General features: G+C 43.8%; 1 protein-coding gene across 4 annotated transcripts in view; it reads right to left on the bottom strand.

Annotated features, from left to right (window-relative positions):
- The window catches only part of ATG4A (autophagy related 4A cysteine peptidase), a 73,056-nt gene that overhangs the window by 10,737 nt on the left and 47,971 nt on the right, over positions 1-14,348 (bottom strand). For 2 of the 4 annotated variants that reach the window (XM_043895355.1, XM_043895353.1), the window contains 8 exons: positions 13,559-13,660; positions 13,064-13,136; positions 10,163-10,242; positions 9,289-9,476; positions 9,088-9,166; positions 3,934-4,079; positions 2,155-2,211; positions 664-772 (listed from right to left, as the gene is read on the bottom strand). In XM_043895355.1, the coding sequence (XP_043751290.1) occupies positions 664-772; positions 2,155-2,211; positions 3,934-4,079; positions 9,088-9,166; positions 9,289-9,476; positions 10,163-10,242; positions 13,064-13,136; positions 13,559-13,660 (834 nt within the window). The remainder of the gene's footprint in view (positions 1-663; positions 773-2,154; positions 2,212-3,933; positions 4,080-9,087; positions 9,167-9,288; positions 9,477-10,162; positions 10,243-13,063; positions 13,137-13,558; positions 13,661-14,348) is intronic. The other 2 variants (XM_043895352.1, XM_043895354.1) reach the window with 2 other exon arrangements.

The raw sequence follows: 14,348 nt of genomic DNA, 5'->3' as shown, positions 1-14,348 counted from the left end.
TGGAATCTAAAAAATGATACAAACGACCTTATTTATAAAATAGAAATAGACTCACAGACATAGAAAACAAATTTATGGTTACCAGAAGGGGAAAGGGGGGGCTATAAATTAGAAGTTTGGGATTAACAGATATATACTACTATATATAAAATAAATAAATAAGAACCTACTGTATAGCAAAAGGAACTATATTTAATATCTTATAATAGCCAATAATAGAAAATAAACTGAAAAATGACATATATATATGTGTATGTGTGTGTGTATATATATATATATATATATATCACCTTACTGTATACCTGAAAGTGACACAACACTGTAAATCAACTATACACCAATTAAAAAAAGAAATGAACTGGACTTGTTACATCTTTGAGGAACCTTTTGAATTACCCATGTCCTCTGATTTGTTTTCTAAACCAGACCATTAAAAAAAAGAAATTCTACTCATTTTGATTTTCCATGGAGCTCATTTTCTTTTACTATTATTCTTTGCAATTACTAAGTCTCAGTTCATCAGAAGAAATACCATTCCTTGATCAGTCCAACTGAGTAGAAATTTTCATTCCACAGAAAGCATGACCCATAATTGCTTCTGTCTCATAAAACAACTGCTATCCAAGGGTCTGCTGGCCAGAGAGCTTCTGAACAACAGCTTACCTGCCCCTGTGGTTGTTACTTCTGGCTTGGCTGGAGGAACAAAAGGAGGCCAATGTGATGGATGTTTCTGAACTAATTCAAACATCCTTAAATTTTCCTTTAGAATTTCCTGAGGAGACACAGAATCAGTTGTAAACACTGCAGAGCCACTACATTTCTGTCCAATTGGCAATATATGACTCCAAACCCCAAGAGAGTGATCTGGTTATTGAAAGGTGAAAGCACAGGCTTAACAAATATACCCATCCTGTACCAGACCCATCTGAAGACCCAGACCTCTTCAATTCTAGATACTGTTGGCCAGGGAAGGAAGGATACTGGTGGGAGGATCTGATGGAAGGCCAGTACCCACTGCCCATGCTCCATCATAAGGTTCAGGTCATTTGCCAGTTGCACGGGACCAACTCAATTTAGGGATAAGATGTTCCTGAAGTGTTGGCTCCAAAGAAATGTGGGTTAATTAAATTAAATCTGCCCCCAAAGAACATCAGTACATGTTGGCATGGTTTCAGTTTTAGTCCAAGACATATGGTATATGTCCTAATTTAAAGACCTTGGTCTTATCAGAAATCTTTCTTTCTAATGTTAAATGTGATACACAGTTTTTCTGCATCCTGAACTAATTTTAGAAAATAATTCTCCATGATGTCTCAGTCAATTATTAACTGGGGTTTCAGATTCAGCTGGGGACTTTGGAATTAATTATTTGTTTACCTGTGAAGAAAAATCTTCCATCCTTACACTTAGGTGAGGCTCTGGGATCCCATCTCTCCAACCCCTCTGTTTTGCAGATAAGAGAACATTATGTCTCCTGCCACCCCAACCAGGGCTCTTTAAACTGCTCCCTATGATCTCCCTTCATTCTTTCAATAACCATTGATCAATGTCTCCCACAAAATTGACATGTGTTAGAAGCGAAGGATGAGGGAGGCAGATATAAAGATTAGGAGCCAGCAGAACAATAAATATCTTTTGACATAAAATGCCCAAGAAAAAAGAATAGCTTGCTTTCATATTTACACAGATTTCTGCAAACTGTGTTTCCTTTAAGTGGCAGTGTGTCTATATTTTATCAATATATAAATAAAACTGTTACTAGAAAGGTAAGCCCTTTAAACCATAATGGAATACACTAAACTGTAAATGGACCATGAAACAAATAGAAAAGTAGTTTGGTTTATCCAACCACCTCAATGTTATAATCAGAGTATAGAAGAATTTAGGCTGACCTATATGAAGCTGACATTTTTAGGTTAAAATGGTAATTAGTTGAAGATTTCATTGACTCATAACTTCAATGAGATGGAACATTCAGTAGCTAAAAATATCGCTCATTTGACAAAGTTCTGTATAATTCCCCATATCTTAGTTTCTTTCTCATGGAATAAAGTCATATCAGGTTGGATTTGTTACTATGAAAAACCATCTTGGAAAGGAATTATGTTGAAAAATATTTGGTTTTTTAAGACTGAGAAAAACAGAGATCTTTACCTTCTGAACAAGGCTACACCAGCTATCAAAGTCTTTTTCTTCTTTGCAGAAAAACCCCTTGGGGGAAAGCAAAGACAACTTAGAACTGTTCATGACATATATACACTACCCATCTCATATCTCCAGTTCCCTATTGGCCATTTATATATGAATGTCCCTTCTCTAATTTGTTACTTATCCAAAATTATCTTGCCTCAAAAAATGCCCTCCTATGTAGAGAACGGACATGTGGACACAGTGGGGGAGAAGGTGAGGGTGGGATGAATTTGGAGATTAGAATTGACATATATATACATGTATACATGTGTATATATATACATATATACACACACACACACACATATGTACACCACCATGTGTAAAACAGATAGCTAGTGGGAAGCAGCTGTATAGCACAGGGAGCTCAGCTCGGTACTCTGTGATGACCTAAAGGGGTGGGATGTGGAGGGTGGGAGGGAGGTTCAAGAAGGAGGGGATATATGTATACATATAGCTGCTTCACATTGTTGTACAGCAGAAACTAATACAACATTGTAAAGCAATTGTATTCCAATTTAAAAAAAGAAGAACTGGTCAGGCATACCAAGGCAGGCCTCATGTATTGCAAGATGGAGCCGTTGGTCCAGAGTTGTGACACAACATGTGGGCCACTTCCTTTGGATCTATCCTCCCAGCAATAAGGAGGAAGATTGAGTTTACCACTCTCCCAGATCAGTGCCTCACTAGGACACACACATTCATATTTTCTCTCTCTCTGCTTCTCGCTCTTATTCTGTCCCTTTCCCTTTTACCGTATCCCTTTTCCTCCCTGTCTCTCCTACTTCACACTGTGAGATATACTAACATGAAGACCAATCTCCAAAGTACAGGGTTAATTCCATTACATTCAGTGCACAAATATACCTACCTAGAAAAAAACAATGCAATAAAACCAGCAGACAAAAGCCAAATAGTACTTTTAACTAGAGTCATTAATTAGTAAGGTGGCTTTGACCTTAAGGAAATTATCTGTCAGAATAAAGAGAACCATGGGCCTCTTTATCCATCCTCAGAACATTCTATAGTACTAAAAGAATGGTCCAAAACAAGAGCAGGACTCTGTCAGCTCTCTACCACTGGCACTCTGACAATCAAGTTAAACTGGAGGAGAGGGTTCAGACAGGCCTCAGAACCACTGGCTAGTTCCCAGACTAGCCCTTTCCATGTGTCGACAGCAGACATACTTCTGGGGGTGGGTGGGGGGAACCCTGCAACTTCCTGGATTGTGTGCCCAGAGGAATGGACATTTTCCACCCAGGAAGTCTTGCCCCCTTATCCCTCCCAATGTCTCACCTTATTCCCTGTGCCTGGGTGGCAATATTTAGGGGTCAAGAAAGAAAAGGCAGAAAGATGGTAACAGTAATAATAACCAACATTTCTAGAATGCTTACAATATGCTGGGCACTGTGCTAAGTACCTTACACATAGCATACCTCACCAAGCCTACAAGGAAGGAGCTATTGTTTTGCCCATGGGAGGGATGAGAAGGCCAAAGCTCAGAAAAGTTAAGGAGGGACTCCCCTTCAGTCCATGGCTGGTAAGTGGCTTGGATCCTAACTCAAGCAACTCGGCCTCAGGGCCCATTCCTTCCCTGCTACACTACATGACACTACCTTTCGTGGGCGTGGGAAGCAAATATTCTCTTGCCATTCTATCTAGCAACCTGGATAACTCCCAGGGAACCAAACTGTGATAGGGCAGCAGTGTGTCTCTTCGCCCACCCAACCTTCAGATACCAACCAATGCTACGGAAGGATCCAAGTTCAGGATGTTCATCCGCTGCGGGGGTTGCAGACAATGGAAAGTCTGGTCGTCAACCATTCCATTCTCTTCAGTGTCAACAAAGGTCTGGGTTGTGTGAGGGTCCAGGAAAATGAGCTCATCACCTGTTTTGAATGAGACCTGATTAGCCTTTGAAGAATCACCCACCCTGGCCCCACTGCTGTCCTTGGAAGGGTCACTCTGGTTGTCCTAATCCCTCCCTTGGTGACAATGGGAATGAGATAACAGAATGCCTGAAGGACATGCTCGAAGGAAGCCACACACCCCCAAAGCCAATCATTCCATGTGAAGATTTGTCCTAGCATTTACATCTCCTGAAAGTCCAAGTACAAAAATGGAAAGGGACAGGTTTGGGGACAAGGGAGGAATGAGCTACCACAGATGATATGGCGGGCTCGGTGAGCAGCAGTAGCCAAGAGGTGGTAGGTGGAATCACCAGGCCATGAGTCCAGGTGCCATTAGGGAAGCTTCCTGACTCTTTCAACACTGGAAAGCATCTTGCTCTAGACCATAGGTTCTTAGACCTATGGTCAAAGAGCACATCTGGGCAAGAAAAAGGCCTTGGCCTCCCAAAGAAATGGGAATGCTGACTGTGCCACAGACGAGATACCAGGGAGGTGACTTCTGGTCTTAATTCACTAGCAAGTTAGTCAGTGTTAGAAAGTCAGTAGTTCCTGTCAGAAGGCACTGCTTGGTCACATGAGTATCAGCACAGATACACCTCACTGGGAAAACTCAGTTTGAGATGATCAGCTGTTACAAATGGGAGAAAAAAACGATGCTTCATCAAATGGAAAATGTCTAGCCCAATAATGACTTGGGAGGGTTTGGGATAATAAAATCTCTACTTTTATCTGACATTCAAAGGGTTGAGAGTATCACTAAAGATCATGAGCTGATGTACCTAAGGGGGCACCCCAACCTCACTGTCCAGGCCTGAGAACCAACTGGACCTCTGTGTTCTAGACTGGGTTAGGGAAGCAAAGAGAGATCTGCCTGAGGCAGGGGGATGGGGTAGGGAGGGACACCCCAAAAGTCTCTGGAATGGCATTCAGGATTGTGTTGGGTACATCTAAGTGCTTCTGTTGGCAAAGAGTGTATCTGATGTCTGATGCCAAGTTTAATTTGTCTCTATTACAGACCTAAGACAAACCACTCCACTCTGCCTTAATTTTTTTTTAAACTGGGACCACTGGGCTTGTTCCAGTTAGTTTACAGAGTATTATCAGAATGGGAAGATCTCACTTCTGTGAACTGCTTGAAAAACAACACAAATGCAGGATGTATCTTGCTCAGACTCTTTGCAATCCCATGGTATATAGCCTGCCAGGCTTCTCCACCCATGGGATTTTCCAGGAAAGAATACTGGAGTGGGTTGCCATTTCCTTCTCCAGGGGATCTTCCTGACCCTGGGATTGAACCCGGATCTCCCACATTTCGGGCAGACTCTTTACTGTCTGAGCCAGCAGGGAATCCCCTTAAATGATCTGAGTGAATTGACTCTTCTGTAAAACAGCCTTATTATGTGATTTTTTTGTATGAGTTCATGCTCATTTGGGCTTCCTTGGTGGCTCAGACAGTAAAGAATCCGTCTGCAACATGGGAGACCTGGGTTCAATCCCTGAGTTGGGAAGATCCCCTAGAGGCATGCCTAGAGGCATGGCAACCCACTCCAGTATTCTTGCTTGGAGAATCCCCATGGACAGAGGAGCCTGCCAGGCTACAGTCCATGGGGTTGCAAACATGGGGTCAGTCAGACAGGACTGAGTGATTAAGCACACCCACATGTTCATTCAAAAACTGCACAGCCATGTGTCTGGCTTGGTCAGGACTTGGTCAATAGATGTGGATCACAGACTTACACAAACAAAGTAATGTACTGACTAGCCCAAGTTTTTAGTTCAAACCAGTGGTTAATCTTTGACAGGAAAGGAAGCATTTCTTCCTCCAGAGGATCCCGCGTCTTCTGCATTGGCAGGAAGATTCTTTTAGTGCTGAGCCACCAGCAAAGCCTTTGGTTTAAGGTACTGGGAATAATAACAGTGTCCTCTCTGAGTCTGGCCCTTTCCATGTGTGTGTGTGTATATCTGTATGTGTATGTATGTATGAGCGTGTAGTGGAGCTCTGTGGGCTGGCCTATTTCTGACAGTGCTTAAAAGAGATACAGTAGATTGAAAAAGCCCTAGAAATGACATGGGGACTGTATCAAGGGCTCCATTGAGGCCTGAGCAGAAGGAGCAGGCAAGTCCACCATCTGTAGACACCCAGTTCATGTGACAGAGCTCAAGGTGGCGCCCTCTACCAAACCACAGGAGACAAACATCTTCTCTAAGCAGAAAAAATCACCCAGCCAGGCTGTCACCCTGGCCACAGTCTTGTACACCAGGAGCATCTCCCAGCTTCCTACTGGGCAAGAGAGCACTAGGGAAGCAAGGGGGTATGTTAGCACAGACAGCCAAATTGGGATCAAATTCTGGCTTTGCTACTTTTAAGCTCAGTGACCTTGAGGAAATGACCCCTCTAAGTTTTCCACTAGGCATAAATGGAAATAATGATCTCTACCCCTCAGGGTTAACCCTATCTATCTATTTGTCTACAGCTAGATACATCTCTATATTCTTGTTGCTTAGTCACTAAGCTGTGTCTAACTCTTTTGTGATTCCATGGACTGTAGCCCGCCAGGCTCCTCTGTCCATGGGACTTCCCAGGCAAGAATACTGGAGTGGGTTGCCATTTTATTCTCCAGGGGATCTTCGTGGATCAGGGATTGAACCTGTTATCTCCTGCATTGCAGGCAGACTCTACCACTGAGCCACCAGGGAAGCCCCATCTCTATATAAATATTGATACTAATCTGTATCTCTCTATAAATGTATTTATATTTCAACATGTTATATAAATATATATTTATATATCATAAACAATATAATGATCAGTATGTGTGCTCAGTGGTGTTCGACTCTTTGTGATCCCATGGGCTGTAGCCCACCAGGCTCCTGTGTCCATGGAATTCTCCAGGCAAGAATACTGGAGTGGGTTGTCATTTCCTCCTCCAGGGGATCTACCTGACCCAGGAATCGAACTGCATCTCCTGTGTCTACTGCATTGCAGGCAGATTATTTACCTGCTGAGCCATTGGGGAAGCCATTATAATGATAAATTTTATATATATGTGTGTATATATATATATATATATACACACACATATACACACATATACATACATGGAGAGAGAAAGGGGGATGGAGAAAGAGAGAGTACCCTCTGTAGAGTTCCTGGTTCAGAAAATGGAAGCTCTCATCTGTCCCCTCCCTTAAGACATTCTGTCAATCTGGTCCCCCACCCCAACCCTAACACAGTAACAGGGTGAGTCAGAAAGGGGGAGTTGAGGTGACTTTGGAGCCTCAAGTAAAGGTTAAACAAAAGATTTATGAAATTAATGGGCAAATGGACACTATGTAAACCTCTGTTTTGGGAACTGGGGATTGTCACACCTCTTTCATAAGCAGTCCAACTCCACCAAAGTCTCCCCAGCCCAGGGTCCCCCCAAGAGATGGAGGGCTATGGCAACTTGGCAAAGTCTCTCTGGGTAACCTGGGATAAGGAGGCCAGGGTGCCCAGGAATTCATTGAGATCCCTCCACAATTATTTTCCAATCTGTTTTCAGTTTGTCTTCAAGCACAGACAATAGGAAATAGATTTTTGCAACAGTTTTTTTGACAGGAACCCAGAAGCTTAGAAACAGAGAACATCTAAATTTGTAAAACTCCAAATACTGGGTTTTGAACTTAAGAAAGTAAAAGCCTCCACTTTTCAAATGTTCCATCAAGCTGTAGTTCTTAAGCTCGACCAGGAGGTGACAGCATTCAAGAGCGAGCCCAGCAACCGCAGAGAAACCCCACCTTAAGGAGAGAAGAGTAATAAGCAGCTGAAAGAAGCATTGGGGTCAGGCTGGCTCTTTACTGAGTGCTTTACTGTGAGGTGACAACATGGTGAGCTGGGGGTCAGCCCTATTTTCCATAAAGGGAGCCTGAGACTGAAAGAGTTGACTCTCTTTTCCTACTGTCACACACCAAGCCAGCAGGAGGCAGGCCACATACAGGAGCCAGGTCTGTCTGTTCCCACTCACCTCGCCTCCCTGAATCTCTGAGGAAGAAATGGGTTGGGAGGGTGGCCAAGCTCATCTCACCATGTCCTCTGCACATCCCTCACACCATTCCCCATGCCTGCTCTGGCTCTCCTTTGTACCCTAAACTCGTAAGTTCCTCAAAGCCCACTCCTGCCAGAGGCGGCGGCATTCCGCTTCCCTGGCCGCATCGCTCCCTCACTCTGCGGCACTAACCAGGTATCTAGGCCCTTGATACTCAAAGTGTGGCACCAGCAGCACCTGCTCTACCTAGTAAGAAATGCAGGCTCTCAGGCCCCACCCCAGATCTGCTGAACCTGCATGTTAATCTCAAGGTGATTCGTGTGCACATGAAAGTTTGAGAAGAGCCGGGCTGCTCCTTTTGTGTGCCAAGGGCCTTTAATATCTCTGGTCACAGCTGGTGAGGAAGATGGCGGGGTTTCCAGACGTGTCCACTGAGGCAGGAATGTCGGGCTGCTCATCAGGATCCACGTTAGGTTAGTTGCTTTAAGACTGAGCCTCCATTATCAGAAAAGGGATACCTCTGTCTTCATGTTCTCTAATTCCCACCCAGTCAAGCCTCTGAACAAAAAGCTAGCAAGCCCAGCTGTGTGGTCCTGGGAAGTCAGAGGATGGCTCCTGGCCCGAATGCCCAAGCTCCAGTAAGAAGGGGATTGGCAAGGCCAGGGAAGTGAAGCCCTGCCGCCCTGGGTCCCAGAGGAAAAAAGAGGTGCTGAAGCAATGCTGTGACCTTGGGGTTGTCCAGTATGAACATAGCCATGGAACCATCATATTGAGAGGCAAAGAGACGGAGACACTGGTCTCTGTGAGGCACAGGTAGGTGTTACTCTCCAGGCTAGAGGCCATAGCATCTCCAGGCTAGGCCAGGACCTCCTAACTGGAATTGCCTGGTCTTCCACGCAGACCTTGTTGTGCCCGCCCTCCCCTAGCCCACAGTGACTTACTTGTGATTACTCTTTTCTTACCTAAGAATCCTATGAAATAATAGGCGTTATTTGGTTTTCCTCCTAATGCCCCTAAAGACTGTGGCATCTTAAAACACTCCTGGAGGGAAAGAGAACGCAAGATTCTCAGCTCACTTGTGGACTGCTGCTCACGGATCTCCATGCTCACGATGGTGGTGGGATGGGTGGGCCACAGGTGGCTTGGGGAAAGGTGTGACTTACTTTGAAGGCGTCAACATAGACGGGGTTGATTTGGTTTATGCCTAGGCGGAGGGGCACAATAAGCAGCAAGGGTTTCCAGGCTGTGCAGCAGGCCGAGGGGCCCTTACTCTGGGTGGAAGCAGTCAGAGACTCCAGGGGCCTCTCAGCAGGTATGTCAGCACTCAAGGACAGGGTGCGGCACATTTTTTCTAGAAACAAAAGACAGGGCTAGATAAAAAAGGGGTACCCAGCCCTAAGAGATGCACCATGGGCAAGACTAAGGGAGACCTGACATGACAGCCCCCACCTGGAAGGCCCATCCTGCTGCCACCCGGGCCCTGCTGCCCTTGCTACAGGAAGCCCAGGGTACTGGTCCAGCCCTTACTTCTCTTCCTTCTGGCAACTGAACACTCCTTGTGTCTCCTCAGATATGATGGGCTCATTGGGAGAATCTCATTTGTCAACTAGGCTACAAGGGCCTTGGAAACAGGGACTGTATCTGTTGGTATCTCAAGCCCCATGTTGGGGAGTACAGTGGAGGGGGGAGGCCAGAGAAGACCCATGGGTGGTTTAACTGATTATCTGCACTTGGGGTGTCCTGCAGGAAAAGAATCTGGTACTTCACTGAGGGGCACCAAAGATCCTCTCATTTTTTCCCGTTTCAGAAAGCTGAAAGGGAAGAGAAAAAAGGGCACAGGGAATGATTAACCAGAGCCCTGTGCTCCCCTGTCTTGCTAGATGGGTAGGCCAGAGAGAGCGTGTGTGTGTTTATTCTTTCTCTTTCTCTCTCTCTCACTTTCTTTCTTTCTCCCTTTCTTCCCCCTACATGTTCTGAATGGTAAAGAAGAACCTCTATACCCAACCACCCGAGAAAGTAAACCGGCCAAGGACTCACTGATATCTTCGATGACCACGGTGTTATCCATTGAAACATAAACAGCCAAGGAATTCCATTCATCAAATAAAGCAAGTTTTCTGCAAAGCAACATACAGTGAAGTCACAATTGGGGAAGATGGACATCTCGGCAGAAAACAGTACCACCTATGCATGTCCAGTGTTCCAGAAGTTACCGAATGCTGAACCACACAGAAGTTGTTCTCTCTGTGGGATTCAGGTCAGGTCTGGCTCCTTTGCCCAAGCTCTGAAATATTCCATGTCCAAGGACTTTGAAAATGCCAGAGTCACTGTTTCTGAACCTCAGAAAAAAGGCCTTGCTTTATAAAATGGAACAGGCTGCCTCGCAAAATGATGTTACTACTACTGGGCAAAAGAGGACCAGTACACCTGCTCCCAAGAGATTTTGTTTTCTTTTCTTAAATGTGAGACATTCTGCCTTACTGCTTGGGAAAAAAAAGAAAACTGCTACTTAAAAAAATATATGTATATATATATGGGCTTCCCTATTGGCTCAGCAGGTAAAGAATCTGCCTGCAATGCAGGAGATGCAGGAGACCCAGTTTCAATCCCTGGGTTGAGAAGACCCCCTGGAGGAGGGCATGGCAACCCACTCCAGTATTCTTGCCTGGAAATCCCCATGGAGAGAGGAGCCTGGTGGGCTATAGTCCATGGGGTTGCAAAGAGTCAGACACAACTGAAGTGACTTAGAACGACCACGTGTGTGTGTATGTACATATATGTGTGTGTGTATATATATATATATATATATATATATATATATGTATGTATGTGTGTGTATATATATATATATATTTAGAAGCATATATAATATGAAGAATAAGTCCCAGGGAAATCCAGAGAGAGAGAGAAACAGATAGAGGAGATGATCTCTTCAGTCCCTCCCCAAGTGCGGTAAGAATGTTGTCCCAGCAGACTTGCTGGGCCTTGTTGGTCAAGAACTGAAGACATAGAGCCACAGAGCATGCTGAATTGCGTGACTTCAGAGGCTTCCCTGGTGGCTCAGCTGGTAAAGAATCCACCTGCAATGCAGGAGACCCCAGTTTGATTGCTGGGTTGGGAAGATCCCCTGGAGGAGTGCGTGGCAACCCACTCCAGTCTTCTGGCCTGGAGAATTCCATGGACTGTATAGTTCATGGGGTTGCAAAGAGCTGGCCACAACTGAGCGACTTTCACTTTCAGAGATTAGAAAGAAAACCCGTTTAAAAGAGAGATTATCTGAGTAAAATATGTTGTCTATTTCTCCCTTATTTTCTTCTCTTGCCAGTTTGAAGAAGACATTTTTAACCTGGCTACTATGGGATTCTGGGGTAAAGTCCAGTCTCAATAACCAACAAAATGAAACAAAAACACATTCTCTCCCAAACTAAAGTAGCTCTCAATAAGAGGTTAGTTACCATTATATTTTCATTTCATTCATTGTATCTTTCCCCAAAATAATAATAACATAATCATTATCATCACATACTGCTGTTCCTGATAATAATATTCATGATGAGTAAGAATCCACCTAAATTCTTTTTTAAATGTATGTTTCCATTTACTTGTTGTTGGGAAGTTCAAATTTTAGAAGAAAGAAGCAAATTCTGAGGGATGTCATTTATAAACCAACCATATCAAACTAGGTTTTGGGATCAGCACAGCCATTCTAATTTTTTATACTTTCTACCCTGGCTTCTTGCAGTGGTTCCTGAAATACCACCAGATCCTCACTTACCTGATCAACAATGCCCCAAAAGGCACTACAGACTAAAGTAAGAAAGTGGTCTCAAAGAGGCTGCACTGTTAGCAAAGGGTGATTCCAAGATACCAGGTTTCACTTGGGTCCCCAAGAAATCCAGACTGCTCCCCTCACAAGCACATTTCCAAAACATTCTAGTTCACTGAAGGTTGGCTAATAACTGAAACAGTGCTCCATTTGTATTTTGCATGAAGCAGGTCCTGTCATCATGCTCCAGAGAGCCCAAGAATTAAAGTAGCTACCAAAGAAGGCTAGATGGTTTCGATTTTCTAATGCCTAAATCAGCATCAAACTCTGGCTGCCATTTTCATTCACTCATTTATCGGGTATTTATATAGCACTTACAGGTACAAGGCAGTTTCATGTGCTAATGTTATAGGAGTGAACAAGGAAAACACAATTTCTGCCCTCATGGAGTTTCCATTTGGTGATAGGCTGTCAGGAAGGAGAGTGACAATGGTGAGGTGGTCTGTGGGTGTAAGTGCCAATGCCACTCACCCCATTCATTTCCAAAGCATTGGTCCTCTTGCTGTGGGAGGTGAATTCTGGGACTTAATAGGACAATGGCAAAACGACCATGCTGGGGTACCCTGAGTTTACTAAAAGATGACAAATTGATTCCAAGACTCCCTTGGGGTTTGTGTCTTCCAATAGATAGTGAGTTCCTTGAAGCAAGAACTATACCTAGTTTATTTTTGTATACCCAATACTTAGCATAGTAGAGGTACCCAATAAATGTTGAATGAATCAATGAAGATTTTTAAAAATACCACACAAGGTGGGAGTCTGTGCCTTTTCTAGGCTGGTTCAGGCTTCCCCCTCCTCCTTAGTACAGACCCTTTGGCTTCAAGGTGACCCTTAGGCTGACGGTTGAGTGTCTGAGCACCAATCTATCAAGGGGATATGCAATGAGTCCTGAGGGGCCGCTATCTGGACTGGTACTCATGACTACAACTCTGACAAACAAAGACAGTTGTCCACACACATTACACACTTCAAAGAAGTATTTGAGCAAAATGGTACAGATGTTTGGTGGCTCAGTGGGATGGCAAGAACTGCTTGGTTGATGGGATACTGAGTTGGTGGAGGCAAGCCTAAGAGACAGTAGAATAAGGCTCATGCCCAACCTTTTTACTTACTTCAACACCTGTGCAACTGTATTTGGTCCAAACCATTCGCCAATTGATTTCCCTTCTCCTACGCCCATCTGTGCTGTTTTCATGTGGAAAAAATAAACATGTTAGCGAAACATCTTCCAACAAACCACAAACTCCTAATTTTTTGCATAAATAATTAAGTAGATAGATGACTTAATGGAGCCACATATAAAGCAGGGGACAAGAAAAGCAAGTACAGGGATTTTCTTGGTGCCCCAGGGGCTGAGACTCTGAGCTCCCAATGCAGGTGACCTGGGTTCAATTCCTAGTCAGGGAACTGATGCAACTAAGTTCACATGCCACAACTAAAAGATTCCACGTGCTGAAACGAAACATCCCACATGATATAAAATATTTTAAATTAAAAAAAAAGAAAAGCAAGTACAGGCAAAGTAAGCTGAATTTCACAGTGTTTCTTTCCTCTTAATTGGACTATGCAACAGAGAGACAGTCTTTAAACTACTCATGTGACCTTACCCATTTGATGGATAGAGTAGCAACAGTCTTTTCTATCTAAGAAGCACTGTAGGATTTGTTGGTATTCTTTGGGTTGTTCTTTCTGTTTCTCCCATTTCCAGTCTTTTTAGGGGAAAAAAAAGAGTTAAAATCATGTTTATAACCATTTGTTATCTCTGCAGCCTTACTCTGACTATGAGGTTAGAAGGAAAACAAAGGCATTACATCTAGAAAGTGGGAATGATCAGGTCAGAATATTCCCAAGTATCTTTAATATTGATGACCAAGACATCTGGAAACAGATTTCTTTCAGAGACTCAGTGAGTGTAAAGTAAAAACACGACAAGAAGTTGACCAAGAAATTGACTTTGCCCATGAGCTGGAGTTGGATAAATATTACTTGAAAACAGTGACACAAGGCCTTTCTGGTCAGCTACTCAGTGACCAGGATGTCATCTCAAAACCCAGCAGTATATCCATGTCTCACTCAGACACTGTAGTGTCTCACGTCCACACAAACACCAATGGCTTTAGTTTGTATATTTCAGCAGCACTGTCAAGAGTCTCACGGGGGTGGGGGGGGCAGGTGAGGGGAAGTGCTATCCTGACACACCAGTATTTCCAGGGGAATAAACACAATTTGCAACTAAGAAGGCTTTTTAAAGAAATGCACACTGCCATTTTTTACATAGCCTTTTTAAAAGGCCACACTGAGCTTTGGAAAAACAAATACCTTTGCTATCAGGTGTTGAAGCAAACACCTTATGACCAAAACTAAAATAATTACACCTGTAGAGATCTGATCTGTGCC

This window comes from Cervus elaphus, chromosome X (genome assembly GCF_910594005.1).
Source record: "Cervus elaphus chromosome X, mCerEla1.1, whole genome shotgun sequence".
In the NCBI taxonomy this organism is placed as follows: domain Eukaryota; kingdom Metazoa; phylum Chordata; class Mammalia; order Artiodactyla; family Cervidae; genus Cervus; species Cervus elaphus.
The sequence above is the reverse complement of the archived record's forward strand: the minus strand, read 5'-3'. Positions and strand labels throughout refer to the sequence as shown.